Below are 27143 nucleotides of genomic sequence, written 5' to 3' on the forward strand. Positions count from 1 at the left end.
AAATGGACCCATTTAGTTAAAATCGTGGTCCCTCACATTCAAAAAAGACCTATATTAGTCCCTCAAAAAGACTAAAATTGATCCACTTTAAATTTCCTAAAGACTACGAATAGCCTTTTTATTTGTTAGGGACTAAAGCGGACATCGTAAAATTTGTTGAGGATCGAAAAAAGTATTTAATATTTATTAAACTTATGCTAGGCAAAACAAGTAAAATAAGGTCTTCCACTCATACCGCCGATTTCATCGGCAATCAATTTGTTTCCATCATTATCATAATTGCTACTAATTTGAAGCAACTCATATTTCTATTAGTTCGACCAATAAGATTAACTCATCACAACAAAAACATCAACCACAATTAAGCTCATGCATTATCCCACAAAATGGTAAAAAAAAAAAAAAAAAAAAAAAATGGACTAACTTACATCGATCAAACAACACAACTGAACTATATCAAAAGTCAAAATTTCAATAAGATCCGTTGAATGCAATTCAGCAGCTAGATTCATGCTATAACTACCTCTTCTTTACTTCTAGCTGTGAATTTTGTTAACAAAGAAATACATGATGACTGAGGCTTCAAAATCCCATAATATGAATTGATCCAAATGACATTCTTGGCAGAAGAAATTCCAAAGAATTAGATAAAATGTTAACGTACTGTCAGTAAATAAAGCAAAAAGAAAAAAGTGAGTGCACATTCAAATGGCGCCATATTGTCTTTCTCTTGGTTTCCATGCACCTTGAGAAGGACCAGGAGGGCGCTCCCAAGTGGTTTCGCTGGCAAAGGCACTTTTAACATCTTCTGGCCGTGAGTAGCCTTGCCCAACTCCATTAACCTATTTTCATGAGGCATTCAACAAATGTTAGATAAACATGACTTGAAAAGGGAAAATATGGAAATATTATTCATACTCAGAGAAATATTTACAAGGTTACAATATTTACAAAAAAACTAATGGGCCTAAAATGGTAACCCCAAATCCTAAACATAATCTGTCTAAATCCTAAACAAATCTGGCTAATAAAGGAAACAAATAATTACATATATTTTTTCAATATTTACAACACTACTTCTCAATCTGAGGAATGAGTGTTTATCATTCACAGCTTGTCAGTAAGTTCTTGAAATCTGTCTGTGGGAAATCCCTTGTTCAAGACACCTGGTAGTTAACGACCAGAGGGAATATAAGGTGTATTAATTAGTTCGCTGTCAAATTTTTCTTTGATAAAGTGACGATCAATCTCAATATGCTTGGTTATGTCGTATTGAACGAGATTGTGAGCTATACAGATGGCTGATTTATTATCACAGAAATACTTCATAGGTCCTTCACATCTTATTTTGAGATCATCTAGGATAATTTTTAGCCATAATAATTCACAAATGCTTTGGGCCATGACTCGAAACTTTGCCTCAGCACTTGATCTAGCAACCACATTGTGCTTTTTACTTCTCTAGGTTTTTAAATTTCCTTATAGAAACATTCAGTAGCCCGAGGTTGACCGTCGATCCATTACGGACCCAGCATAATCAGCGTTAGTATATACTTCCAAGGATAGATTTTTCCCTCCTGAAGTAGTAGTCCTTTGTCTGGAGTGACCTTTAGATACAGGAGAATTCTGTCTACTGCATGCATGTGTTTCTCCCTTAGGTCATGCATGAAATGACTGACAATGCTAACTCCATAAGCCAAATCAGGTCTAGTATAAGCAAGATAGATCACTCTTCCCACTAGTCGTTGATATAATAACCCTCACTAGTAGTTGTGGATTTAATATTGAAGAAAAATTATAAGGAAAGTAGAAAAAAGAAAAGAAATAAAGTCACATTTGGTTAGAAAGGAGTTAAAATGACAGTTAAGAGGTAAAAATGTAGGTAGACAAAATTACCCAAAAATTGAAAGTGATGTTAGAAACATGAGTAGAAAAATATTGTAGTCTACTAGGTAATGTTTGGTAATGAATGGAGGTGTGTAGATAGATAAGCTTATACCCACTGGTAAAGTAAACTCACTTAAGTGACTAAGTGAGTCATTATTCCCTATTCTTCTTCGCGTCTTCGTCCCACGATCGACAGATGGAAAAATGGAAAGTAAAATAGAGATTTTGATTTCAAATCTTCCAAAATTCATAACTTAAGCTAGAGACCTCCAAATCACTCCGTTCCAAAGTTAAACTTGTGAGAGATTTCGAGAGGAATCCGTTGGTACCAGTATTTTTGGGTGGGGTTCACTGTAGAGAGAGTTCTTCCTCCCTAAGATTTCGAATTTCATGAAAAAGATGGGTTTTGATGGAGTTTGAAGCCATGGGAGCTTAGAAATTCATCTCTCCTTTGTTCTAGAGTGTATTGTGATAAGAAATTCTCCTCCTATTCATGTTGTTATGGAGATTGAACTTAGGTTTTCATTTTGAAAGTTTGGCTTGTTTGAGCATGTTAGAGCTTGATTGAGGCTTAGCTCATGTTGAGAAAAATGTTTAGATGAGGATTTTAACGGTGAAAATGTATTTGGAAAATTTAAGATACCGTATTTTTGAATAGTGTCGTATACGTGAATAGTGACGTATACATGAATAGTACTGTAGAGATGAACAGTACCGTATGTATGCATTGATGATGGATAATAATGGAAATATGTTCCTTGGTTATAGTGCGAGACCAAATGGACTTATGGAGCAAGAGCATGGACTAGAGCAAGATATGGACTTTGAGCAAAGCTCTTGATTATTTGAGATTGAGGTAAGTATCAAACAATGGTTTGATGTGAAACTTATATGAAATGAATATATGTTTAATTGTGATAAATTCACCATGGATAGGTGTGTTGGTCATTTGTTGAGCATTTTATTGGCTTGTGGACCCTTTGACTTGGAAGAGGCTAGAAAAAGAGCTATTCCAGGTAAGCTTTCGATCCTTGGGGTTAATCCCCCGTTTGTTCCACCAAACTCTGAGGGAGTGTGATAGTTTGATATGGTATGTTGAAAATAATTTATTATATGTTGCATGTATATGTATGTATGTTTGTGTGCCACACAAGATGGTGTTTCCTCGTGTGAGGCATAAGACAGTGTTTCCTTATGCGTAGTATGAGACGGTGTTTCCTCACACGGTATGTTGCAAGACAGTGTTTCCTTGCGTAATGCATACTTGTTATATTCTCTGGCCAGTAGGATTACATTATTCCACACTGCATTGTCATACATATTCTGATGCATGCATGGATATTTTATGTACTGTGATTATACCAGAAGTAAGCTTAGGGGTGGAGGAGCCCTCCAAGGGTCCCTAGCTTACTGAGGTAACTATATTATCTCACCCCGCGTTATGGGAATTACCATTTCAGGTACATGAGCTGATGGTGTTGAGGCATCGCGTGGCGAGAGGCCAGATGAGAGATACTATCTGACATGATAGTATGATTTGATTGATATGCTGATGAGTATTTGGCATGAATTTATTTTGGATATGTATCTATATGCCATGTCATTATTTTGAGAGCATAGGAGATATCTATGCCATGTTGATAGTTTATCTATTTTGTTAGTTATGTCTGTATATATATAGGTTACTTATTTGATTACATCTTTTTTGGTTGGTTGATGTAATCATGTAAGTAACTCTATAGATATTATTTTGAGACCTGATATGATTATGAGATAGCCTACGCCATGGATGGCTGGATAATATGGTTTATGCTTGGATTGTATTAAACTGCCAATCAGGTTGAAATTGTCTAGGTGGGAATTATCCCCAGTGGTCCAAAATACAGAGGAAATGCCGTCCGTTTTATTTTGGCCATTAAAGTGAAAAGGTTTGCAATACATAAAGAAAAAGAGAAAATTTATTCAGTTAGCTTCCGCATTAATTAAGTTGAACATGTTGTGCTTACTATCATATGAATGTTAATTAACCGGCTACAGACGGAGCGTCACAGTTGGTATTGCCATTTGCCAACTGGAGGACTCTCCTCTTCATTCCGCAGCTTGTGATTTTGCTCAACTGGGTACTGGAAGGTTAACATCCAAGCTTTTCCGCTTCTTTATAAAAGGTCAAGGATGTACTTTCTTTGTCGGATAAAGATACCTTCTCGTGAATGGGCAATCTCAATTCCAAGGAAATATCTCAGTTTTCCAAGATCTTTAACTTCAAATTCACAAGTCAATTTCTCTTGCAGGACAGGTTTCTCAACTATATCATCTCTTGTGATAATATCTGTAAAGAACCAATTCAACCCAAAAACTTAAGCTGTTAGGTGAGGCTACATTAATGGTTTTATATATCTCTAATGCGCCCCCTCACAAGATAGCTCATTGGGCTTGAAAGGTGGATGATGTATCAGGCTCAGCCTACCTAAGCTAAGAAATTCCACAATACTTAATTATTTATTAATAGAATGAGGGGCAGTGAGGATCGAACCCTTGACACCGAGGCTCTGATACCATGTAAAGAACCAATTCAATCCAAAAGCTTAAGCTGTTAGGTGAGACTACATTAATGGTTTTATATATCTCTAACGATATCATCAACATAAACTAGGAGAATAGTGATCTTACTTCCTTGGGAGTATTTAAAGAAGAGTGTGTGATCTCCTTGACTCTGCTTGTATCTCAATGATACCATAACCTTGGTAAATCTCCCAAACCAAGCACATGGTGATTGCTTTAAGCCATACAGAGCTTTCTTCAATCTACAAACTTTATTTTCTCCATTTGTGGAGTCAAATCCCTGTGGGATCTCCATTTTATCTTCCTCTTCTAGCTTGCCATTGAGGAAGACATTTTTCACATCAAATTGATTTAAGTCCCAATTATAGTGAGCAAGGGACAATAAAGCTCTCACAACGTTCATTTTAGCCACCGGAGCAAATGTTACCTCATAATCAAATGTCATATGTCTGTGGGTAACCTTTAGCTACTAATAGTGCGTTATACCTCTCAAGAGTATCTCAAGAGTACCGTCAAAGTTATATTTCAAAGTATAGACCCATCTGCATCACACTGTTCTCTTCCTATTTGGCTTGTCAACAATTTCCCATGTTCTACTCTTCTCCAAGGCATTCATCTCATCATGCATGGCTTGAACCCAATTTTCATTTTTTAATGCTTCATGCACTGATGTTGGGGTTGAAATAGAAGACTAAATTACAAGAAACCAACTTCTACTTTTAATTGATACAATTAACTCTCATGTACTATAAAATTAAAACAATTAAACATATTTAAAAATTTTAAGACACAAATACGCTCAGTATCAATTCACCACCTGTTTGCCACTTCAGCCATGGTCTGGATTTAATTTACCAAATGAAATCCCCATTTGATGTCATCCTTCGCTTTCTTGAGGTATCTTCTCCATCGGGGAGTGCCGGCAACGAAGTAGGAATCATAAGTGTGATGTCAACATACATGATGGTAACTGGTAGTGTTGTGGTGCATGTGGCTTCTATCACTGCTTGTTCAGTGTGCTCAAGCAAGTGAGAAACCCTCGAATTGTCTCTCCGTTGAATTTGTGGCCCACCTTTCGGGTCAGCGGGAAGATCCTAGCGATGCATATCACGCACATCGCTATTCTCCACAGGCATCCCTTCACCTTATGGTGGGGCTCCTTCAAATTCTTTGCCGCCATTGATGTCGTCAATAACATCAGAATAACGAAGGTACTCGTACTGGTTTTGTTGTGTCCATAAGGAAACTTATTTCAGTTGAATCACCATCAGCTCTGGCTGGATCACCATTGGCGTCGTCATCTTGGAGATATCAAAAATGTGTCGTCTTCTTCGTTGAAATCACTGTCGTATATAGAGTTCACATATATTATTGTAAATATTAGAATTATTTTATTATTATTTTGTAATAGATAGAATACTCTAGAAGCTTATTTGGGCTTAGCCCATTAGGACTTTTTAATCTCTTTAAATAGAGATTCTTCTATAGATATACTTACAATTCAATTATATACAAATCTTTCTTTACATTTCAATTTGATATCAAAGCTCTCGATTCTGAGGACTCTGCTTCTGCAAACCGCCGCCTGAAAAGATGGAACCCTATTTGCCTCTTGCCGCCACCGGAAAAAATTTTCGGGAACCTTTTGGACCAAGAGGACTACTATTTCATTCCATTTTCTCAGATCTATCATTCTACGAAAGTTTTTCTTTCACCAGACGACCAAAACAACTTTAAAAGACGCCAAACAACACTATTCCGACAACTTTTTGACTCCGACCAGCCACAGACACGTTCGCGCTCGCCAGAGGACCTCGCCGTGAAATGTCAAGCTCGGGCGGACCTCGCACGCGCTCTCACGCGCCACCAGTCCTTCTTTGTTGGATCTAAAAAAGGAAAAGAAGCTCTGGTGAGGTGGCTTCGCTGAGATCATAACAGACCCATCAGATGGCTCTGAATTAGAATTAGACGAGTGAGAAGAAGTGTGTTTAGATGAGACCATAATAGATTCATCTGGCAACTTAACATCCAACATGACCACTATGCAACTCTCTTCTCCCCTGAAAGTTTGAAACACTTCACAAAGAGAGGGTAACTTTTCTTCACCGAGAATCTAAACTTGGATATGGTCTTATTTAGAGTTGAGGCCTGCAAGAAAATCAAAGATCTGATCCCTTTCAACCGATGTTTCCAAGGCAATGGCATCCTCAATGCATTTCATCTTCAAGCTTCGATATTGATCAAGCTCAGTCCAAAGCTATCTGTTACAGAGAGGGAGCCTTGTCTAGTAGAAAATATCTTATTCCTCAATTCATAGCATGTGGAAACATCTTGTTTCATAAAGTACGTTGATTGAAGAACCTCCCAAATCTCAAGGGCGATAGGTAGAACATGCAATGCTGACTCACTTTAACGGTCATAGAGTTTCACAGCCATGTCATAATAAGGGAGTCTTCAACATCCCTTTTAGCAAACTTAGGGTCTCTTTTGGCAGGAACAGGCCTTTAAGATGAGAAACCTTACGTCATCCTCTGAGAATAGTACAAACAAGATGAGACCACTATGATATGAACCTTGGAAGAACTCCACCCCAAAAGCTAGTTCGTAAGGTAGGAGAGCCTAAAGTCCATATAAACCCCACACCATAACCTTATGTTTCTGATATGGGACTCCAAATCTCATACCTTGCAATTGGATCGTAACATTCCACCATGATTCACAGCCTTGGCACCCACGCGGCCTGGCTTTGCACTAGTCTTTTACTGGCCTGGGACGAACACTGCAATGCAGCATCACCAGCCGCACAACTCGATTGCAACTAGAAGACATAGTGGAAGGCTCTAATACCAACTGATACGAACCTTGGGAGAGCCTCACCCCAAAAGCTAGCTCATAAGGTAGGAGAGCCCAAAGTCCATATAAATCCCACACCAGAACCTTATGTTTTCGATGTGGGGCTTTAAGTCTCATATCTTGCAATTGGATCGTAACACACTGTAAATAATTCTTACCATTGAGTCGATAATTCTGATGTAAAGCGGGGAGATAATTTGGATTAAGAGAAACAGTTGGCTGAATAGCAGACAATGTGGAGTGTTTGTAGCGCTCTCAACATCCGACAAAATGCTAAATGGGCCAAGAAAAAGCTTTTAGTCACACAAAATAGTGTGGGAAATACCAATGAAATCTCCGTCGACTCCAAACAGTGATAAGAAGATCAGATCTAAGCAATGGAGGTTCAAGCAACTCAAATATGAAAGAAAAAAATCAGATCTTTGCCACAAAATTGGATCTTGATGCCTGAGATCACAAACCAACAACCCAAATGATGTCCGATGACCAAAGTGAGGGCATATCAGAAGAGGAGGTGAGTGGGGGACCATGTTTGCCCGTGGTAGACGGCGAGAGGCCACCGAAAAATGTCTCACGCTCCAGCAGAAGGTGGCGCATGACTACCATGCGCAGAGGAAATTTGAGCGAGTGAGCGTGTGATGGCTCTTCATTCGAGGTAGGTCTTGGGGCGTTGGATAGATCAACTCCTAATTCTGTTGAGGTAGGTTTTTGCTGGAACGATTGCCATAAAAATTTTCTGGTGGGGCCTGACAATGGCTAATGGCGGCTGTCAAAGGTTGGTTGCTATGGCGAAGACTGGAAAAGGTTTTAGGGAAGATGTATTTGAAGAATGGTTACTAAAAAACCGCACTAACGGCGAAGAACGAACCAGCACATGAGGCAGGACTTGCGACTAAAGGCAGACAGCTACACTAGAGGCAGGCTTAGGGTTTAGCAGAAGCAAAGGCTCCAAGATCTGAGCTTTGATGCCACTTCAAAGGGGAAAATATGGATATATTATTCAAACTCATAGAAATATGTATAAGGTTACAATATTTATAGAAAAACTAATGAGCCTAAAAGTATAAACCCAAATCCTAAACATAATCTGTTTGAATCCTAAACAAATCTGGCTAAACAAATAATTACATATATTTTTTCAATATTTACAACAATATGCAAATGAGGTAGCAGGCCATCCACAAAACAAACTTATAAACTTCAATTCAATTGTTTTTTCTGTGCAAGGTCCCATTGACATTTTCATTTCTTTTTACTATTTTGAAAAAAATAAAGTACAAAATTTCAGAACTTACACATGGTGCATTTAAAATTATATCAGTAAAGAGCAAGCCATTTACATCAAATGCCATTGGTGATGTTTATAATACTGCACTTCTGCATATTTAAATATTTTCAATATAAACAATTTCACATTTGTACTTTCAATTTAACCACAACACTTCCATTAATGAAGACAACTGGGGAGTATTTTTCATATTCACATTTTGTCTATAAATCTGCAAAAAAAGCTCCTCACGTGTTTTCCCAGGTAGCACAATAAAATATATAGGGTGATGAATGAATATGCAAATATTAAAACTAATTAAAAAATAAAAAAACAATATTCGCTCTCCACCAATCTTATTTCTCTACACAAGTTTTTTCTCTCATCCAATTTTCTTTTTGCCTATTTGGATAAATATAAAAATGAAAAATATTATTATAATAAATAGTATCTCATGCTTAGCATGTGTTTAAGATTTCTCAAATCCATGGCATAATGTTTTAGTAGTGTCATGTCCAATATTAAGTTTAATCAAACTCAGACTGAATAAGACTAATTTGTTGATGATTAGCATAGACCTAATACATCATAAATTTCAGAATTAACCCATTATTAATTAATTTCATGTCAACAGTTCCAATAAAACAATAAACATTAGTAGGAGCTCTAAACTCACTGTCTCTAAGCAGGCAGATAGGATTGTCATGCCAGGCAATGCATCAATTCCACGCTGCAAAAGGATAACATAACAGATATTTAAGATGTATGTGTTTTAGCCTATGACTAAGCGGAAATTTAGCAACTATCTTATGCTAGCAATTTGCAAGTGAAAGAGAAAAATCCTGACCTGGCGTTCCACTTTTGTCTTGTATATGAACCCTCCACAACAAAAAAGTGTAGAAGAGACAAAGAATCTGCCCAATAACAAGTTCCCATATATTGAAAATATGTGAGGAAAAAGAATAAGGCAACACTGACGCGTGACAAGACAATGAGAAGTCTGTTTTATGAGCTACATATAGTATTGAACCCCTAAATCTAGGTTTTATTTTTTATTTTTTTAACTTGGCATAACCACAACACAAATATAAAATATAAGAGAGAGTTTTTATTACATGCAGGATAGCACTCCAAATATTGCCCATCCTCTTGTGGTACCTCCACCTCGATCCTGCTTATAGTCTGCAACAATGAATAAATAGGGCTAGCCATTCATTTAACTCAAATGTAAGAAAGTTAAAAAATAAAATAAAATGTAATACCATTGGCATAAGGCCCATAACTGTCCTGTCTTCCAATCCCAGAAATTAAATACATATAAAGCACAAGAGGAATACTCGAATAGTAGTTGAGTCTATAATTTTCTGGGTAAGTTAGTATCACTCACCACACATTTTTGTAAGCACAAATTGAATTGGCTCATAACCCTCAACTGGAATTGTGATATTAACTTCATATGGGGTATCACGGGCCACCTCACCTGGAAAAGAGTTGAAACATAAAAGTTTAACACGGACAACTCTACACGAAATTGATGCTCCTAAAATACGTGGTACCATACATCTCCAATCAACAATCAACATTGTAGGTGACAAAGTAGTAGGAGGCCTTCCATAGGCGGCAGATCCAGACAATTTAACTTCCAAGCCCTTATTTGGAATGACCTGATATGCAGCAATCAACAATGGTCATATTCCCAGTACCTTGAGGAAAGACGATAACGGTTTCCCAGAGACTAAACCACTAAAAAAAGTACCTGTAAACTAGGTTTTTGAACCAAGGAGGAGAGTGAAGAAATTGCGGTCATAAACAGGACTACCTGAGCTTGCCCTGTCTGAATGCTGTAAAAAGATAGCAAAACACATTATTTGTAACAATTGAAGGAAAGTTTGGGTAAGTGAAGCACACATACATACTACAGCTGATAACAGATGAATAAAATGTCAATGATCAACAAGAAGAAGTGGCAGCGGCAGGAGCAGCAATCCTGACCTAAAATCACGATTGAGTTTCTCAAAACCAAATTGAGTCATGCCATTATAAACCTACAATTTCACGAAAAGTGAATTCATTAAGTATTATAATTTAATTGACTAAACCCCCATTCCAGTCCTGAAAAACTCCGGGAACAAAATTTTGGTCCTGAAATTACATCAAAATAATCTAAAAGTTTTTCACAAAAAAAAAAGTAGTCTAAAAGTTACTGTTTTCTGGGACCAAACTGAAGTTATTCAAGGACCAATTTGATGTCATTGATTTTTCGAGGTCCAAATTGATATTTTGATAATCTTTTGAGGACCAAATTGGGGGTTTACTCTAATTTACTTACTAGAATTATGCGTACTCTTTTCAAGTAAACAAATATATACACATAAATTAGAAAGGTAGAGCTGCTCACAAGTTCCCATGATCGTGGATGAAAACCAACAGTAAAGCCTTGAAATACTTGTGGGCCCGGTTTATCACATGGAATTGCAAGTTCAACTAAAACTCTGAGAGACAACAAGATCGAAATAATTTTTACATATACAAAGTTCATGAAAGTACTTTAAGAAACAAGCACCAGAAAATCATCATGATATCGATTTTAATCTGTTCTGAACAATCAAAGGCTACCCAAAGTATATCTCTATTCACATTATACATTCTTCCCCTTTTAAATATTGGAAGAACTGAAGGAAATTGTTGGTCAATTACACACAAGTAATCTGGTATTTATAAACAGTAACAGTATAAATCATGAGCACCTAAACAGTATAATTATAGATACTAATTGCTTATAATAAGCTCTATATTGTAAATATGTGACAAGCTCAGCGCATTATGATATACATGCACCAACTTGAAGGCGGGTTTTAGAATATCTGATAAGAGGGTTGTTAGAATATCTTAACAAATATGTAAATAATAGGAAATCATGTATATTATTAGAGAATCATGTAAAAAAGGAAGGAAATCACGTAATTATACTCTTATATATAGAACTACGTGTGGTCTGATTGATACACACAATTCACTCAATATTCAAGTAAAACTATAAGAGCTAAATACTTATTTAAATTTGAAAGTTAAATTCAAAAGGGAAAGGGGAAAGGGGGAGAAGGGGAGCCTTCAAATCTAGAGTATAATTGCCTCCAAATCCAACTTAAAGTAAAGCAGCAGACTCTTTGGTTTGACTCACAAATTAACATTGAAAAATGATAAATTGATAATGAACAAATAAAGGTTTTTGACATTTGCATTTTACAATAAAAAATGACAGCTGAGAACGGGATAAAGTATCAAAGACCTGCAGTTTGATTCATACGTGACATTACATATGCATCCAGGATGACCTGCAAGTAGAAAAAACTAAAAAGCATATGTGATATGCTACTTTGAAACAGGATTTAGAATAAAAAAGTCCATTAAAATGTGGCACTAAGAAGATTTATGAGCAAAACCATGGAGATATTCTGCTGTACATACACACCATTCAATGATTTATTATCAGCCCCCTCAAAGAAAAAAAAAATTCCTCGATTTTCAGAATTTTTATAATCCTGCAGATTCCAATAAATTATGCCTCTAAACGACCCATATTGCTGGTCCACAAAAGAAAAAGACAATCAAGAATGGGAAGGAATCAGGGTTGGGGCATTGTGCACATTTCAAGTAGCCAAGATAGATAGTCATACCTTTACATTGTCCATTCAAACAACTCCCACATATGATATTTACCTGAAAGACATGAATGTAACATGAGAAAGGTGCATCTATCACATAATGATAAAGCATTGTACTAAAGAAGCCTGAACTTTTTACAGCCAAAAAATTAAGCATTGGACCAAAAACGTTTAGCCTAGTGGGCACCTATTGTGTATCTATGCATGGCAGTTAACAAAGTCTGGGTTCTATTACAGTCACACAGTTCCTTCCCAGGAACTTGAGCCTGGTCATACCTCCTTTCTTCATGAGATAACCCCCATTCCCATTTCCCCTATCCATTTTCTGGAGTCTTGGATCTAGTACATAAAGAAATAAATAAATAGAAGTTTCAGAGTAGCACCAACCTTGGCTGTTCGTCCCATTTTGTCATAACTTTGTTCACAACCCATCAGGTCACCATTATAAAACTCCTACACATTGAGAAAATGGCTTAGAAAGCAGGAGAAAAGGTATTAAGAAAGAGAAAGGAAGAGAATTGGAATTGAAATATAAAATCAAGTTTGAAACACATAATATTTTTTAGTCTAAGTGTCACTAGACTCTACTTGTGCACATGTAATGCCTGCTACTCTCTCCAAGAGGCCCATGCAGTCTTACATTGGCCACAAAGGAGATTGCAACATCTTTGAAAGTTCCTTCTTTAATATTAATTATTTTTGCAACTTGGAATTTTTTTCTTAGAATTACAATACTGCTTCTGTGACTCGGAAAAGATGAATGTGCTCCTTGCACCATTTATGCTTTAAATCTTTGATTATTATTTCCACAAATTTAACATCTTGCTGATGTGTTTGACACTGCTAGGTATTCTTACTAGCAAAAGATCAAATAGAAACCAGTGGAAAAAAAACAATATAAATTATAATAATATCCTTCCAAAAGGAATTTATGTCTAAGCAGTACCATTACTCACGATTTTTATTTTGTTTTCACAAAATATAGAAAACACAGAAGGAACTTACTTGTACAAAGTCAGATTGGCCAGAACCAGCAACAAAGTAGTTGAACCTATCAAATCGGCCAAAATCAACATATCCCTAAATAGTTTGGGGCATCAGCTAATGAAGTAAAAAACATGTTACATCAAAGAAAATTAACATGCCTTAATAGATAAAGTTTGTAACAAAAGATAAGAAACAAGAAAACCCAAGTACCCAGCAATAATTATTCATCACACACACATGACATCTATGACCTGATTGGAATTCAAATTTAAGTAAATCTAGGACAGATGTAAGATCCTCAATTACTGTAGCCTGTAGCTTAACCTAATTTAAGTGTTTGAAAGTCATTATATATTCAGATAGTTATTAGAGGAACACTTCTGTGTATCAACCTTTTAATAACTAATGAAAGACACGAATAAATAACCAATAGTCTTCCTAAAACCCTTTTTTTAAAAAAAAAAAAATAGGGGATGGAGAAAAAGGAACTAGAAACAAAAATACATCAGTTCAAATGCGTTACTATCCCTCTGCAAATCTCCTTCAATATAACGATGAGCAGAAATCCAAGCAGAACTAAAACTAATCTATTCAGTCCCCAGTGACATAAGAGAAGGAATGATAAATAAGCAGAACTCAGATGCCTATTCAGCATTACATATTTGCAATTGGTGTAAGTTAACCATTAAGCAAATGAATGAATCAAACAACCGATTGCTATAGCAATCTTTTTAAGATTTATAATAATTCAGGCCAAGTTGAATATGGTTTACATTTTACAGAGATGGTGCCTTAGGTTCTTGAGGCAGAATATACCAAGAGGATTAAAAAAAATGCAAACCTAAGTATATTCTTCATCAGATAACATAATCACTACTCTACCCACAAGCCCAAAAGAGGAGAAAGTTTAAGAATTAAAGCACATAATGAACGAAGTACTTGAAAGCATGGTGACATGGACTACCGTTTGTGATCTAATCTCCACATCTTTGCAGAATCGTACCACCAAGTCAGAACCTTGCTGCATCAATGCAAAGTGAATAACTTAGCAGCATGCCTAGAACCAAAACTGAAAACTTATATTAAAAAAATATAAAATAAAAATTCATATATTATAACAACACCCGCAGATATCAATAAACATGATAAGTGTCTAAGAGCATTACCTTCACATCATACTCAAAAAGGTAACCAATCCAGCTACTCTAATTAACCGGTTAAGTAAAAACAAGCATAGAAATAAAAAATAAAAAAAACATAATTAACAATATCATCAATTAATAACTATGAACAATCCATATTATATTAAAATCCAAATCCATGGCAATGCCCAATAAAGATGCATAACTTAAAGCGTGTGTTGGAATGAAGGATACGAAATCAACAACGCGACTTGAATTATCGAAAGCATAGCAATTGGAAGTCGGCATCGAAATTGAAGCCACCCATGATATCTGCAAAAGAACACCTGAAAAAAAAAATCACAAATCAATGTGTTTTAACTAATCAAATGTTTAAGCAACTGAAACCAAAGACCAGACAAAGAGAATAACACGACGAAATCACGAAACGACAGACACACCTAGGCATAAAACGGTTAACGTTGTCGAATGGCGCATTTTGGGAGCGACCGTTGCTTGAGATTTTGAGGGACACGACACGATACGATGTCAGTGAAACACTACGTCTAGCAGTGGGCACTAGCAGGAAGAGTCGGAAACTATGTGAAGCGACGAACAAAACGGCATGAAGAGTCTGTTCCAGCTTGTTTGTAAAAACGTCGTTTATTTGGCGTCCCGAAACGCAGTCAGCTTAATAAAATGTTGTCGTCGAACCAGGAACTTGGCTTGATAATGCTAATCAAACAAAACTAAATCCAGGAAAGAGGGTTGGCTTGGCAAAGATTCCGTTTTCTGTGGGTAGACTTAGCAATTTCACTCAGTTTGGCCAATATCTAAACCATTCTACTTTGCACATTACTCAGCTTGGCTTGATAAGGGCTTTAAAACTTGATTTGCTTAGATTTATTAACAATTACTCAATTATAGTGAAAAAATAAAAAGGATTCCGGAAGGAGAGAGAAATAGAATTATTAACAAATTATAACCGATCTAGCTAAATCACTCAAATGTTATAAAATAATCATATCCCAATAAATTAATTTTAGTTTTGTAATTGATTGCTATATAATTTTAATTTAAAGACTAAAGTTAGTTTTGATATTTTTAAATAATCATAAGTTCCTTTGAGTTGTTTTTGGGCCACTCTATACTATTTGATCAATCAAATAAGGTGCAATTTTTTTGTGATGGTCTTCCCTTTTTAGCAAATTTGATAAGTTCGAGAATAATTGAATCTTATCACACGTGGTTGAGTCTGATTCAAGTGATATTTAAAGTGACATTGCAATGGATCTGATGGGTTATGGTGTGGGATGATTTCGGTGGATGATTGTGCTAAAGCTAGAGATCTTTACTTGATTGGGACATACGAGAAATACTTACAAAACATTCTGACGCTCAAATTAGCGTTTGATTAATGAGGTTAAGTAATAATGGAGAATATGATCATAATTGAGCTTTTGAGCCGTTCATATATAGCAATGGCATGACCTACTCGACTGCCTTAGTATGGTAGCATTCATTCTCGCGGGTTGAGGAGGCCTCAACATTCTACTCCATTTGCGGGAAGCTCTTTAGGAGGCTATACTATGTAGGCTTAGTTGGAATTAAGTGTGTGTCCTTCAATCATTGGCTCTTGAGAAGGCCTATGAACTTTATGTTGATGTGAATCCGGTTATATATTTGCGAGATTGTGTGTATGCAGGATGAAGTCTCTTTCTTACTCCTTAACTCTTTATTATAGGACTTCTTGGATTGTTATTTTATTAAACCCTTCATCCCGCTCAATATAAGTCAAGATCAATATTTAATGTGTTGTGTAGGCCCAAATTTTTAACAAATTTAACAAACCCTTGTAGACAACACCAAAAAAAATAAAAAATAAAAAATAATAACTTCTTCCCTTTCTTTATTTCAATATACTACACCCAAAGTAATGCACAAAATTATTATAATAAATATTGTGTTAGTCTATTTATGAATATCCTAAATTTTTAAATCTTATACATTATCATTAAACCGCTAATAACACAAAAAAGTTAGTATGTAACTCAACAACTCTATTGTTCATAGTAACATTTAATAAATGATCCAAAGTCTAAAGAAGCTAAATATACTATTTTTCTTGATAAAGGAGCAGGACACTTATTGTTGTTGAAATTCATTTATTCATTAATTAATTACCACACCACATCTCAAAATAAATTCATGATGAACCTCAAGCAATTTCTAGCAAATCCTAAATAAAAAATTACAAAATCTTTGATATAATTTATTTATATTTTAGTATAAGTGAAGGGCTTAAGTTCGATATAATTTTTTGGAAAAAAAAATTTCATGTTGCAGGAGATTTATTTCGCTTACTATAAACACAAGATGTTGTGACTCCCACCATCCATTAAGAAAAAAAAAAAAAAACAAGTGGCACACAATTTCATGTCTCATTAGTATAAAAAAAATTCTCTACGATATGAGAAAAAAAAAGACCTAATTTTTTTGGATGAAAAGATTAGATAACTAGTTCGTTCAGCTGCAAAACTATGATTGATAAAAATATATATTCTCTCATGTTTCAAACAAATCAGTTATTAATAGATAGTGACAAAAGAGAGAACACGTTAAAATAGAGAGTGAAAAGACAAAAATTGTTAATTTATTTATAGACAGCTTCTCATCGCTGATTATATTAAATAAGAAATGAGAATATCTTCCTCTTTGGTAACTAACTTTTTTTATTCTGGACGAAAAGTTGGATGTCAACCAATAAAAGGGCGGTGGATAGCGCTATTATTACATGAGAGCCCAGTAGCCCAAAAATTTTAGCAGCCCTATGGCAAGCTGAAAATATGATACGATCAAAATTAGAGAGCAAAATCCAGCATTGAAAAGTGAGTAATTAAACTAGGGTAAAATAATTCTTATATTGCAGGACAAGAAAATCAATTTCCTATACACCTTTGAATTTTTGCACCCCTCTTTTTTTTAATAAAAGTTGTGAACCTCATTAAAACATGAGTATGCAGGAAAATTTGATTTTCTCCAACAACGTGAAAAAAAGTAACACCTATTAAACTATGAGTAGGGCCGGCAAAATGGGCTGAGCCCGCCGGGCTGGCCCGCCCCGCCTGCCAAATGGGGCGGGCTGGGTTGAGTCTTTCAACCCACCAGCCCGCCAAACCCGCCCCGCCAAACCCGCCAGCCCATATGGGTCAGCCCGCCACGGGGCGGGTTAGCCCGCCAAGTCATTTTTTTTTTTTTTTTTAGGTTACCCAATTGTTATGTAGCTCCGTATCTTAGATTTCTCTGCTTGCAAGTGGCTTTTTTGAATTGTTGTGGACTGCTCATACAACACTTTGTTACTTGTTTTGTTATTCTATTTTATCCTGATATGATTTTATTTTTTTATTATTATTTTTGGATTGAAAGATGCATATTTATATGCAGATTATTAAACACTGATCTTCTTGGTTTCATAAGCACATTAGGATTTTATACAGATTTTTGTATGCTTTTATGCAGATTTTTTTATGTGATTTTATGCAGAATTTAATTTTTTGTATTTTATTTTTTTTATTTTAGGCGGGCTGGCCCGTAGCCCGCCAGCCCACTCATAAAACGGGCCGGGTTACTCAATTCAACCCATTTTGTCAAAACGGGCCGGGGCGGGCCAGCCCATTTTTGGCGGGCCGGGGCGGGCTGGCCCATATTGCCAGCCCTAACTATGAGTAATGTATCTGTCTTGTTATAGGACAAGAAATTGATGTTCTACTCACACTTTGAGTTTCGAGCTTTTCTTTTTTTCTTTTTTAAAAAAAAAATTGTGAGCCCCACAAAACAAGTTTTTGCACGTAAAATGAATAGTGGTCGTGTAACAGGATTAGAGGTGACAAAGTGAGCGGCCCGCTCCACCCTGCCATCAATTCGTCAAAAAATGAGTCAACCCGCTACGCTTTTAAAAGTGGGCTGAAAAACTCGGCTCGCCCCGCCCCGTTTGGCGGGCTGGCCTGCTAGCACGAACTTATTTTACACTGACTCGCATTGCCTATACCCGCCATCAACCCATCAAAAACTAAGTCCACCCCACTTTTGATATGGATTGTAAAACTCAGCCCTCTCCACCTCATTTAACGGGTGGGGAGGGTTGGCCCACCGAGTCTGGCCGATTTTGTTGGCCTTAAACACGATAAACTAAAAACCTTTAAACTATAGGAAAAATATTTGTCATTTTAAATGACACACCTTACATCATTTCCCTCTCACAAAGAGGTGGAACCCATACATTTAAAAAAATTTCCTCTCATTCTCTCTCACGTGATTTATCTCTTATCTCATCTAAAATGACACAACTTTATATCCTTTGAAATCATACACACTTTTCCCTTAAACTATAGGACTATGTTTTTCGGCAGTAGGAGATATACATAGTTTCTTACTAACCCATAAAAAGATGTGCTGTATTTATTTTGATTTTTTTAGATGTTGATGGGGCCCACAATTTTTGCATCTATATCATAAGATAATAGATTTGCTGTTGCATGAGACTGATTTATCCCTTAAACCAATATTATTAGCTTCCAAGTTTAAATTTGATCTCCCAAAATCATAGTCTTTGGTCTGGGTTAATTTAATCTCATTAGTTTTCGGCAAACATAGAGCAATACGAGAATGATTGATTGACATGGATATAGTAACAGAATCAGATCCACTTCTCTCGTGTTCTATTAAAAATTAAAAATTAAAAAAAAAAAAAAAATCGAACATTATACATTCCTCGGGCTGAGAATAATTTACTACAAATTTTGAAGAGAATACAAAGTCTTGGTTTTAATTTTCTTGAGTTGTTGAACAGCTCCTACGCTATCCAAAATTGGTTTGGCCACATTAGTAGTAGTGATACACAGCCCGAAAATTTTGACAAAAGTTAACCAGAATTTACGCTAATTTATGGGCGATGGTTGGATAAGACAAACTGATATCCAAAAGTCAATTTCAATATCATTCTTGGTTCCTATTCTGTCAAGTTAATTCTAGCTATGTAACGCTTTCCTTTCATACAATACAGAAAATTGATCATTCATCCATTGCTCAGCACTAAAAATCAACTTTCATTACCAAATGAGTTGTTTAGTATATTACTACAGTTGCACAGACGACAAGATTAAACCTTGAATGCAAGCACATGAAGGTGGATATATGTCTTTTGCTGACATCAACGACCCCACCAATTCTTGTATTTGACGAGTCAACATAAAAATGTTTTCAGCGGAATTCTTTGTAGCCCATTCCTCTATCATCCTGCACAAATTGTTTAAAATCGTAGGAAGCAAGTAGTACAATAGATATATTATACATGAACTTATATATGAATCCATTGATTATCCAAAGTTAATGATTCCTATCCCTTCATATTAAATAGAAAAAAAAATTTGTTATTTACTTATTGTCTCCTTTTTGAGCTTATTTGATAAATCTCTAGGTAGAACTGTAGCAGACAAAATGCATTCAAGTTCCAAGAGTAATAAAGGAAAAGGCGTCCGAACATCTAGTAAACAAAAGCCAGCCACAGAAAACATAAAGAGAAACAAAAACAGAGTATAGATGCTCCTAATTCTAAAGCTCAAACCAAAACAGAAAAAGGTAAGAATTTTTTTTACATATTATATGGATTTTTCCAATTAATACATTAATCATGATAACAGAGACAACTTGATAACTGACCTTAATTGAGAATCTGTTGCAGTGTTGCAATCAGAAAAAAGCACCTTGATGACGGGCCCTAACTGTAATTTAGGAACTGGGTCTTTGTCCTCTGTACTAGAACAATTGCGAGAACATGACCAAGTATCTGGATTTAAAAGAATGATTTGCAGGACAGGGGATTTTGTTGTCAGATCTCTGATAACAAACCGAAACAATGATTCATCATTTGCACACTCCATCAACTGATTTGCAAACATTTTGTCCATGGTGTATTTGCTGGTGACAAATATAATGCATTAGAATTTATTCAGAATATCTGTATTTAACAATCTAACTTCAAAATAAATTAATCTTTATCTCACTTAATTTTAAACTAAAAAATGAAAATTCTGTAAGGCCTATTTCACCAAATCTGCGAAAAGAAAGTAATAGCCTGAATATGAAGGTGGATGCAGTCATGCGTGCACACAGATAATTTTCTTTTTCGCCTTCAGCCTATAAATATATTCAATGATTTACCAACCATGAATTTTCAACAATTCTAAGACCATGTATTCAACTGTTAACTCTTTCCAAATTTCCAATGCATGAAACTGGTTGGTAAAATCTTAACATACACCATTATGGAAGAACCAAAAATATTGTTCCTAGGAATAGAGATAAAACAGAGGGAATTAATTTTTTGAGCCATACTTAATTTCACTTCCCTAAAATCATTCACAGCACACACACACAAAATACCTAGAGTTGGCAATTTACGGTCACTGCCACTTCTTTCCCACCAAGTTTTGTATGAAAGAAAGAATTAATAGATTTTTTTCCCTATGTTACGTTTCTATTACCCAATTATTATTTATCAACCAACTAACCTGCAATTGAATTGTCAAACAATTATTATTTCCCAATTACATTCCTAACAGTCAGCTGCAATTGAATTATAAGGGTACACAACTAAGTCACCTTTTTTCTTTTTGATAAAGAATTATTAAGAGAAAGAGAGTGAATTTAGTTATTCTTTGCTAACCTGAATGTGTCCCCTGATCCTCCAACTGGCACACAGGTTGAAATATAACATTTGAACAATCGTACTCCTCCATCTACTGGTGTAAAGCCCTCACAACATGGGTAGGCTCCAAGGAGAGACGAGCATTGAGGGCATGTAAATTCATGCCAACTAATATCCTTTGAAAGGTTTGATGATCTAGCCATGAATACATCTTCAAGAAAACCATTGAGGAAAGATTTCTGATTTCCCAGAATTTCCATGGTTTCTGTTGGCAACCGTTCCTTTCCAGCAATTTCAGATAAATGATGTCCATTGTCTTCATCCCCAAGAATGCTTGTCATATGACCACAACAACTAGGAGGTTTGACCACATCTTCATTAACATCTGAATCTGGATGTGAACAAGAGAATTCACCATGATCAGGTTTATTCTTACTGACTTCATATCTGACATTCACCAAAGGCTTTTTTTCATGCTCAACATGAGCAAACCTTGAATTCTCATCAAAAGCATAGGTTACTTCACCAGCATCACTGCCGGTTGAAGTTCTTTCCTTGTTCAATCCAGAATTTCTTGTGGTTTTGCTAACACCATCATCTCCTGGGTTACCTGCTACAGAATTACACTCTTGTTCTCCACACCCTTCAGGAAAATTACATTCCACAAGATCATCCTTGCAAAGAGTGATAGATGTAGAGCTCAATAGACACAAACCCTGCACGCAAGCATAAGAACTTACATACCTCATCACCATTTTCTCACTTATACCTCCAAATGAACAACAACAAGCTCCAAACCAGTTGTCAGCCACCTCTCTCCAATTCGCTGATGGCATTTCAACAAAATTCCTAAATAAGTAACGTGAAACAAAATGAGAAAACAAAAATCTCAAAAACTAAATGTTCAATAAAACACTAGCCCCTGCTACTATTAGTCTGTTATTTTCTATTCTATTTGAACCTCAGACCAGAGAATTGTTGGTTAGTTAGAATAGTTACGTTTGTGTGGTTAAAGTTGTTAGAGGTAAAAAATTAGCTTAAATAAGAAAAGAGGGGCCATTCTGATTTATTATCATTTGAGAACTGAGCATTAGCAAAAAGGGGACTTCCTTTATAAAGAAAAAATCTTGGGAAAGGTCTCTGTTAGTAATTCAATGAACACTTGAGAAGCATTTTTTTCCCTGTTTTCTGTTTTTCTCATCTCTCTCTGAAGAATAATACTCTCTTTATGGGTTCCTAACACTAGTCTAGATAACTAAAAACTCTCAAATGATACTAAATAAATAATAAGCAAACACTGACATCTAACCTGAGAGGATTTTTGGTCAACTTGAATGAGCAACTTCTGCAGTAAAAGTCAACTTCTCCTTCAGAAGACAAAACTTTCACGTCTGAACCAAACAAAGAACCAGAAAAATAAATACAATAAAAAACTGAAGTTGCAAGAGTTTAAAAAATGGGTATTTGGAGATTACCAGATTCCAATAGGAGAGTGTTGGAAACGTCGTCGTCTGGGGAACTGTGGGGTTGATTGAGGGATTTGACGATGGGGTGATCGACGGGGAGGAGGAGGAGGAGCTTGACCTCAATGTGGTCGTGGTGTGCTCGGAATGTCACCGGAGACTCGGCGTCGATCAAAACCGTGGGAAGCGGAACCCTAAGGGAGACGGCGGAGCAAGTGAGAGTGAGAAAAGAGTGTGAGGAATGAAGGTGAACGCTGATATTGTGACATTGAAGAGAGGGATTGAGGTTGTTTTTGGGTAATAAGAATAATCGAAGCGTTGGGATGTGAGACTGTGCTTCCCACGTAAACCGCCATCCATATTCAGAGTCCTCAACCATTCTAATCGCTCTTTGCTCCTCCAACTTGGCCTATGGATTGAGACGAAAATGTTTATTGTTCAAAAAAATCTGAGTTTGATTTGAATACCGCGGCACTGAAATATATATATACACAAAGGTAAAAAGACAGAAAATGTGGCTGCTGGGATTCGAGCCCAGGTCTCCACGGCCACAACGTGGAATTCTTACCACTAAACTACAGCCACGAGTTTCGAGCTTGTTGCGTAGTTATAAATTAATTCTTACATTTAATCATGTTTACTTTCAAACAAGAATGTATAATCCTCTAGGAGGTGAAAACATTTTTTATTTTTAATTTTTTTTGCTTGCGTAACAAATAAGATTCCAACTGTCTTCTTCTAATTCATGATCCATGTCATGATATTACGGTTATTACATATATTCTTATTAAATGTCATTTTCTTGTGCTTTGATTAAGTGATTGTCAATGTTATTGGCTTGTTATCTACCGTTGGTATTAGGTAAATTCACATATATTCAACCCAAAAGTTTAAGTTGATGTGTGAGATTATATTAATAATTTTATATTTTTCTAATATTCTCTCTTATTCGAGAGCTCATTGAACTTTAAGGGTGAATGATATATCAAGCTCAACCTACTTGTGTTAAAAAAATTCACAATACATAATTATTTGTTAACTGAATGGAGGCGATAAAGATCAAACTCGTGACGAGGGCTCTAAGGATGACAATAAAGATCTCTATATGGTTGCATGAAATGCAATAATTTATCATTCAACATTTGATTATATCATATAAAAGTTCTATGTGGTGCAATTGATAAACATTTTCAATGATCGTTGGACTTTAAAATGTTGTTTTCCCTAACCTAAAAATTTTCATATCACTCTTCACAAGAAAGAAAAGTTAGAAAAAATTAAAGAGTTCTTAGAGGATGAGAATCAAGATCTCTATACGGTTCCATAAAATATAACAATTTGTCATTCATCATTCGATTATATCATATAAAAGTCCTACGTGGTGCAACTGATAAAAAAATTTCAAAGATCGTTGACCTTTTAAATTATGTTTTCCCCAAGCTAAATATTTTCATATAACTATTCACAAGTAAAGAAAAATTAGAAAAATTAAAGAGTTGTTAAAGGATGACAAGAAAGATCTCAACATCGTTGCATGAAATACAACAATTTGCCATTCATCATTTTATTGTATCATATAAAAGTGGTATGTGGTGCAACTGATAAATATTTTCAACGATCGTTGACCTTTTAAAAGATATTTTCCCCAACCTCAATGAGGTCGTGTACTTGTTCTCGATTTTTGAAATATATGTAATAAGTATATGAAATTTAATAAATAGATGAAAAGACAAATAGTTTTTTAGGGAATTAATTTTTAAAAAAAAGGTTTATCAAGTATTTGATGGGACAATTATGTTTTTGTTTTGAATTATTGTATAAATGAATGTTTTTTCTTTCTGTCTACCAAACTTTAGATTTCATGTTGTTTCTTTAAAATAAGAACGTAAGAGACAAAAGACGAGATCAGAATTTCTATTATTGAAATAATATTTATGCATTCTGTCATGAACTCTCAATATCTTTACTTGTGTACTGTCGTTGTATGAATATCCAAGTTCTAATAAGGCGTCACACAATACTAAGTAAGGAAAACTTGTTTTGTTGTGACTCTTAGATTTTGGGGGTGACTAGTTATATGAAAAATTTTAGGTTGACGAAAATATCATTTAAAAGGTCAACGATCATTGAAAATATTTTATCAATTGCTCAACATAAGACTTTTATGTGATACAATCGAATGATGAATGATATATTGTTGTATTTCATGCAACCATATAGAGATCTTGATTCTTATCCCTTAATAACTCTTTAATTTTTTCTAACATTTTTTTTTTACTTGTGAAGGGTTATATGAAAATGTTAAGGTGACACATAACCAAGTGCAATTTTTTGTCTCAAACTTTTTAAGCACAAGGAAGCTAAGGTTCAACTCTTGTGAGTTACTAGTCAAGTTTCTGGTAAATTTAATTTCAGACTGCATGAATATTAGGTATGGAATGGAAACAAACGAGGGAACTCTAACAACACAATTGCTCATTTTCAACTAATTCTTTAAAGGACTTGCAATTGAAAAGGGAATCAAAGGAGAGGGAGGGTTTTTTAGTTGAAAAATAGAAATCCTTTTGACTCCCTAGTCTAAGATAGCAAAGATTTATGAATGGATGAGTCATACTCTCTACGAATTCTGAGAGAGAAACTTTGGATGGTTTAAACATTCAAATGAAGAAGTACACTTGATATGAAATCTACAAAGTCTTTTCTAAATGCTTTCTCTTCGAAAAATAAAGAAGGACGATCATTAAAGTGTAGGTCAGTGACGAATGTCCAAATGTATATCCATCTTTTGGACAAAACACTCGTATGAACTACTTCTTAAGTTGGGAGAAAAGAGAGTATGCGACTAATAATGTCTTTAGGTAGATTGTTGATTTTGTCATCATATTCACTTCTCTGTTGCCTTTACAGAATGATATCTTTGTCTCTACGAAAGAGAGAAACAACACCTGGATCCATATGTTCCTACAAACCCATGTCAAGTCGTCATTATCTCGTTACATAGAGACTCAAAGAATATGAAAATATAAAGATATCGAGAGTTCATTATTCGCACACTAACATGATTATATCAAAATACACAAATATTATTTCACTAATAGAAATTCTTATCTTGTCTGTTGTTTCTTATGTTCTTATTTAAATGGAAAAATATGAAATCTAAAGTTTGATAGGAAGAAAGAAAAAACATTCATTTGAATACAATATTCTGAAAAACTATCCCATCAAATACTTGATAAACATTTCTTTTTCTTCAAAATTAATGCCCTAAAACATTATTTATCTCTTCATCTACTTATTAAATCACATATACTTATCACATACATTTCAAAAATTGAGAGCAAGTTAAGGAAAAAAATTCATATGACGAAAGCCCTGATCAAACTAAAACAATGACACACAGCCTCATTGAGGTTAGGGAAAACATCATTTAAAATATCAACGTTCAATGAAAATATTTATCAGTCGCACCGCATAGGACTTTTTATAAGGATACAATCGAATGATGAATGACAAATTGTTGTATTTCATGTAACCGTATGGAAATCTAGATTGTCATCCTTTAACAACTCTTTAATTTTTCTAACTTTTATTATTTCTAACTTTTCTTAAATGTGCAAAGTTATATGAAAATGTTTAGGTTAGGGGAAACATAAATTAAAAGGTCAACGATCAATGAAAAGGTCTTATCAATTGCACCACATATGACTTTTATATGATATAATTGAATGATGAATGAAAAATTATTGTATTTCATGCAGCCATATAGAGATCTTGATTCTCATCATTTAACAACTCTTTAATTTTTTATAAATCTTTTTTACTTATGAAGATTTATATGAAACTATTTACGTTGGGGAAAACATATATAAAAGGTCAATGGTTACTGAAAATGTTTTGTCATTTGCCCTACATAGGACTTTTATGTAATATAAATGAATTATCAATGACATATTGTTGTATTTCATGCAACTATATAGAGATCTTTATTCTGATCCCTTAACAACTTTTTAATTTTTTTCTAGTCTTTTTTTTTACTTACGAAGAGTTATATGAAAATGAGAAGATAACACATAACCAAGTGCAACTTTTTGTCGCAAATTTTTAAGGACGACGAAGCTAAGACTTAACTCTTGTGAGTTACTAATAAAGTCACTAGTAAATCTAATTTCAGACAACTGCAGGAATCTTAGGTATGGAAGGGAAACAAATGAGGGAATTATAACAACACAATCACTCATTTTCAACTTAAATTCTTCTAAGGACTTGCATAGGAAAAGAGAATGAAAGGAAAATGAGAGTTCTTTAGTTGAAAAAATAGAAATCTTTTTGACTCCCTTGCCTAAGATAGCAAAGATCCATGCATTAACAATGGACGAGTCATAGTCTCTACGAATTAGGTATTTATGTCATTTAAATAATTTCTTAAATGAATTGAAGATCTTAACTGAATTGCTAATGTTACCAAACAGACACTTGACAAGATCTTCAATTGATTTTAAGGATCTCCATACTTGTATATACATAATATATGTTTCTGACAATATTGTTATTTGATGTGAATTGCAGGATGAAAAACAAGAAACAGAAACTCAAGACCCCAGATTGGTCGAAGATGCCAATAGACATCATAGA

General features: G+C 35.0%; 2 protein-coding genes and 1 non-coding gene across 10 annotated transcripts; all 3 read right to left on the bottom strand.

Annotated features, from left to right (window-relative positions):
- Nucleotides 1-485: 485 nt before the first annotated feature.
- LOC133304906 (uncharacterized) lies at nucleotides 486-15170 on the bottom strand. Of its 8 annotated transcripts, none has more exons than XM_061504985.1 (17): nucleotides 14804-15170; nucleotides 14598-14675; nucleotides 14388-14426; nucleotides 14186-14242; nucleotides 13240-13314; nucleotides 12622-12687; nucleotides 12247-12289; nucleotides 11859-11904; nucleotides 10968-11061; nucleotides 10562-10614; nucleotides 10326-10410; nucleotides 10131-10233; nucleotides 9957-10049; nucleotides 9685-9751; nucleotides 9417-9483; nucleotides 9246-9299; nucleotides 486-842 (listed from the first exon to the last, which is right to left on the bottom strand). In XM_061504985.1, the coding sequence occupies exons 2-17, from the start codon at nucleotides 14649-14651 to the stop codon at nucleotides 705-707; spliced, it is 1134 nt and encodes a 377-aa protein (XP_061360969.1). In that variant the 5' UTR covers nucleotides 14652-14675; nucleotides 14804-15170; the 3' UTR covers nucleotides 486-704. The 8 variants fall into 8 exon arrangements, with proteins under 8 accessions (XP_061360969.1, XP_061360968.1, XP_061360967.1 ...); XM_061504984.1 differs by having other exon boundaries at nucleotides 11877-11904; nucleotides 14598-14689; XM_061504983.1 differs by having other exon boundaries at nucleotides 14598-14689.
- Nucleotides 15171-19432: 4262 nt separating this feature from the next.
- LOC133304914 (uncharacterized) lies at nucleotides 19433-22933 on the bottom strand. The gene is made up of 5 exons (XM_061505003.1): nucleotides 22524-22933; nucleotides 22358-22439; nucleotides 21067-21897; nucleotides 20061-20318; nucleotides 19433-19637 (listed from the first exon to the last, which is right to left on the bottom strand). Exons 1-5 carry the CDS (start codon nucleotides 22888-22890, stop codon nucleotides 19478-19480), a joined length of 1698 nt encoding a protein of 565 aa, XP_061360987.1. The 5' UTR covers nucleotides 22891-22933; the 3' UTR covers nucleotides 19433-19477.
- Nucleotides 22934-23024: 91 nt separating this feature from the next.
- On the bottom strand, nucleotides 23025-23096 carry TRNAH-GUG (transfer RNA histidin (anticodon GUG)). The gene has a single exon. It is a non-coding gene; the product is annotated as a tRNA-His (tRNA).
- Nucleotides 23097-27143: the final 4047 nt, after the last annotated feature.

Source organism: Gastrolobium bilobum, unplaced genomic scaffold (assembly GCF_033153095.1).
Source record: "Gastrolobium bilobum isolate Gb01-03AN ecotype WA unplaced genomic scaffold, APGP_CSIRO_Gbil_v1 utg10441, whole genome shotgun sequence".
NCBI lineage: Eukaryota > Viridiplantae > Streptophyta > Magnoliopsida > Fabales > Fabaceae > Gastrolobium > Gastrolobium bilobum.

Coding starts and splice junctions, on each gene's coding strand:
- LOC133304914 (XM_061505003.1), bottom strand. CDS start 22,890: ATGGTTGAGGACTCTGAATATGGATGGCGGTTTACGTGGGAAGCACAG. Junction 22,440..22,523: donor CACTCTCCTATTGGAATCTG/GTAATCTCCAAA, acceptor TGTTTGGTTCAG/ACGTGAAAGTTTTGTCTTCT. Junction 21,898..22,357: donor TTGACCAAAAATCCTCTCAG/GTTAGATGTCAG, acceptor TTACTTATTTAG/GAATTTTGTTGAAATGCCAT.
- LOC133304906 (XM_061504983.1), bottom strand. CDS start 14,840: ATGCGCCATTCGACAACGTTAACCGTTTTATGCCTAG. Junction 12,290..12,621: donor AAATGGGACGAACAGCCAAG/GTTGGTGCTACT, acceptor CATGTCTTTCAG/GTAAATATCATATGTGGGAG. Junction 9,300..9,416: donor AGACAAAAGTGGAACGCCAG/GTCAGGATTTTT, acceptor ATCCTTTTGCAG/CGTGGAATTGATGCATTGCC.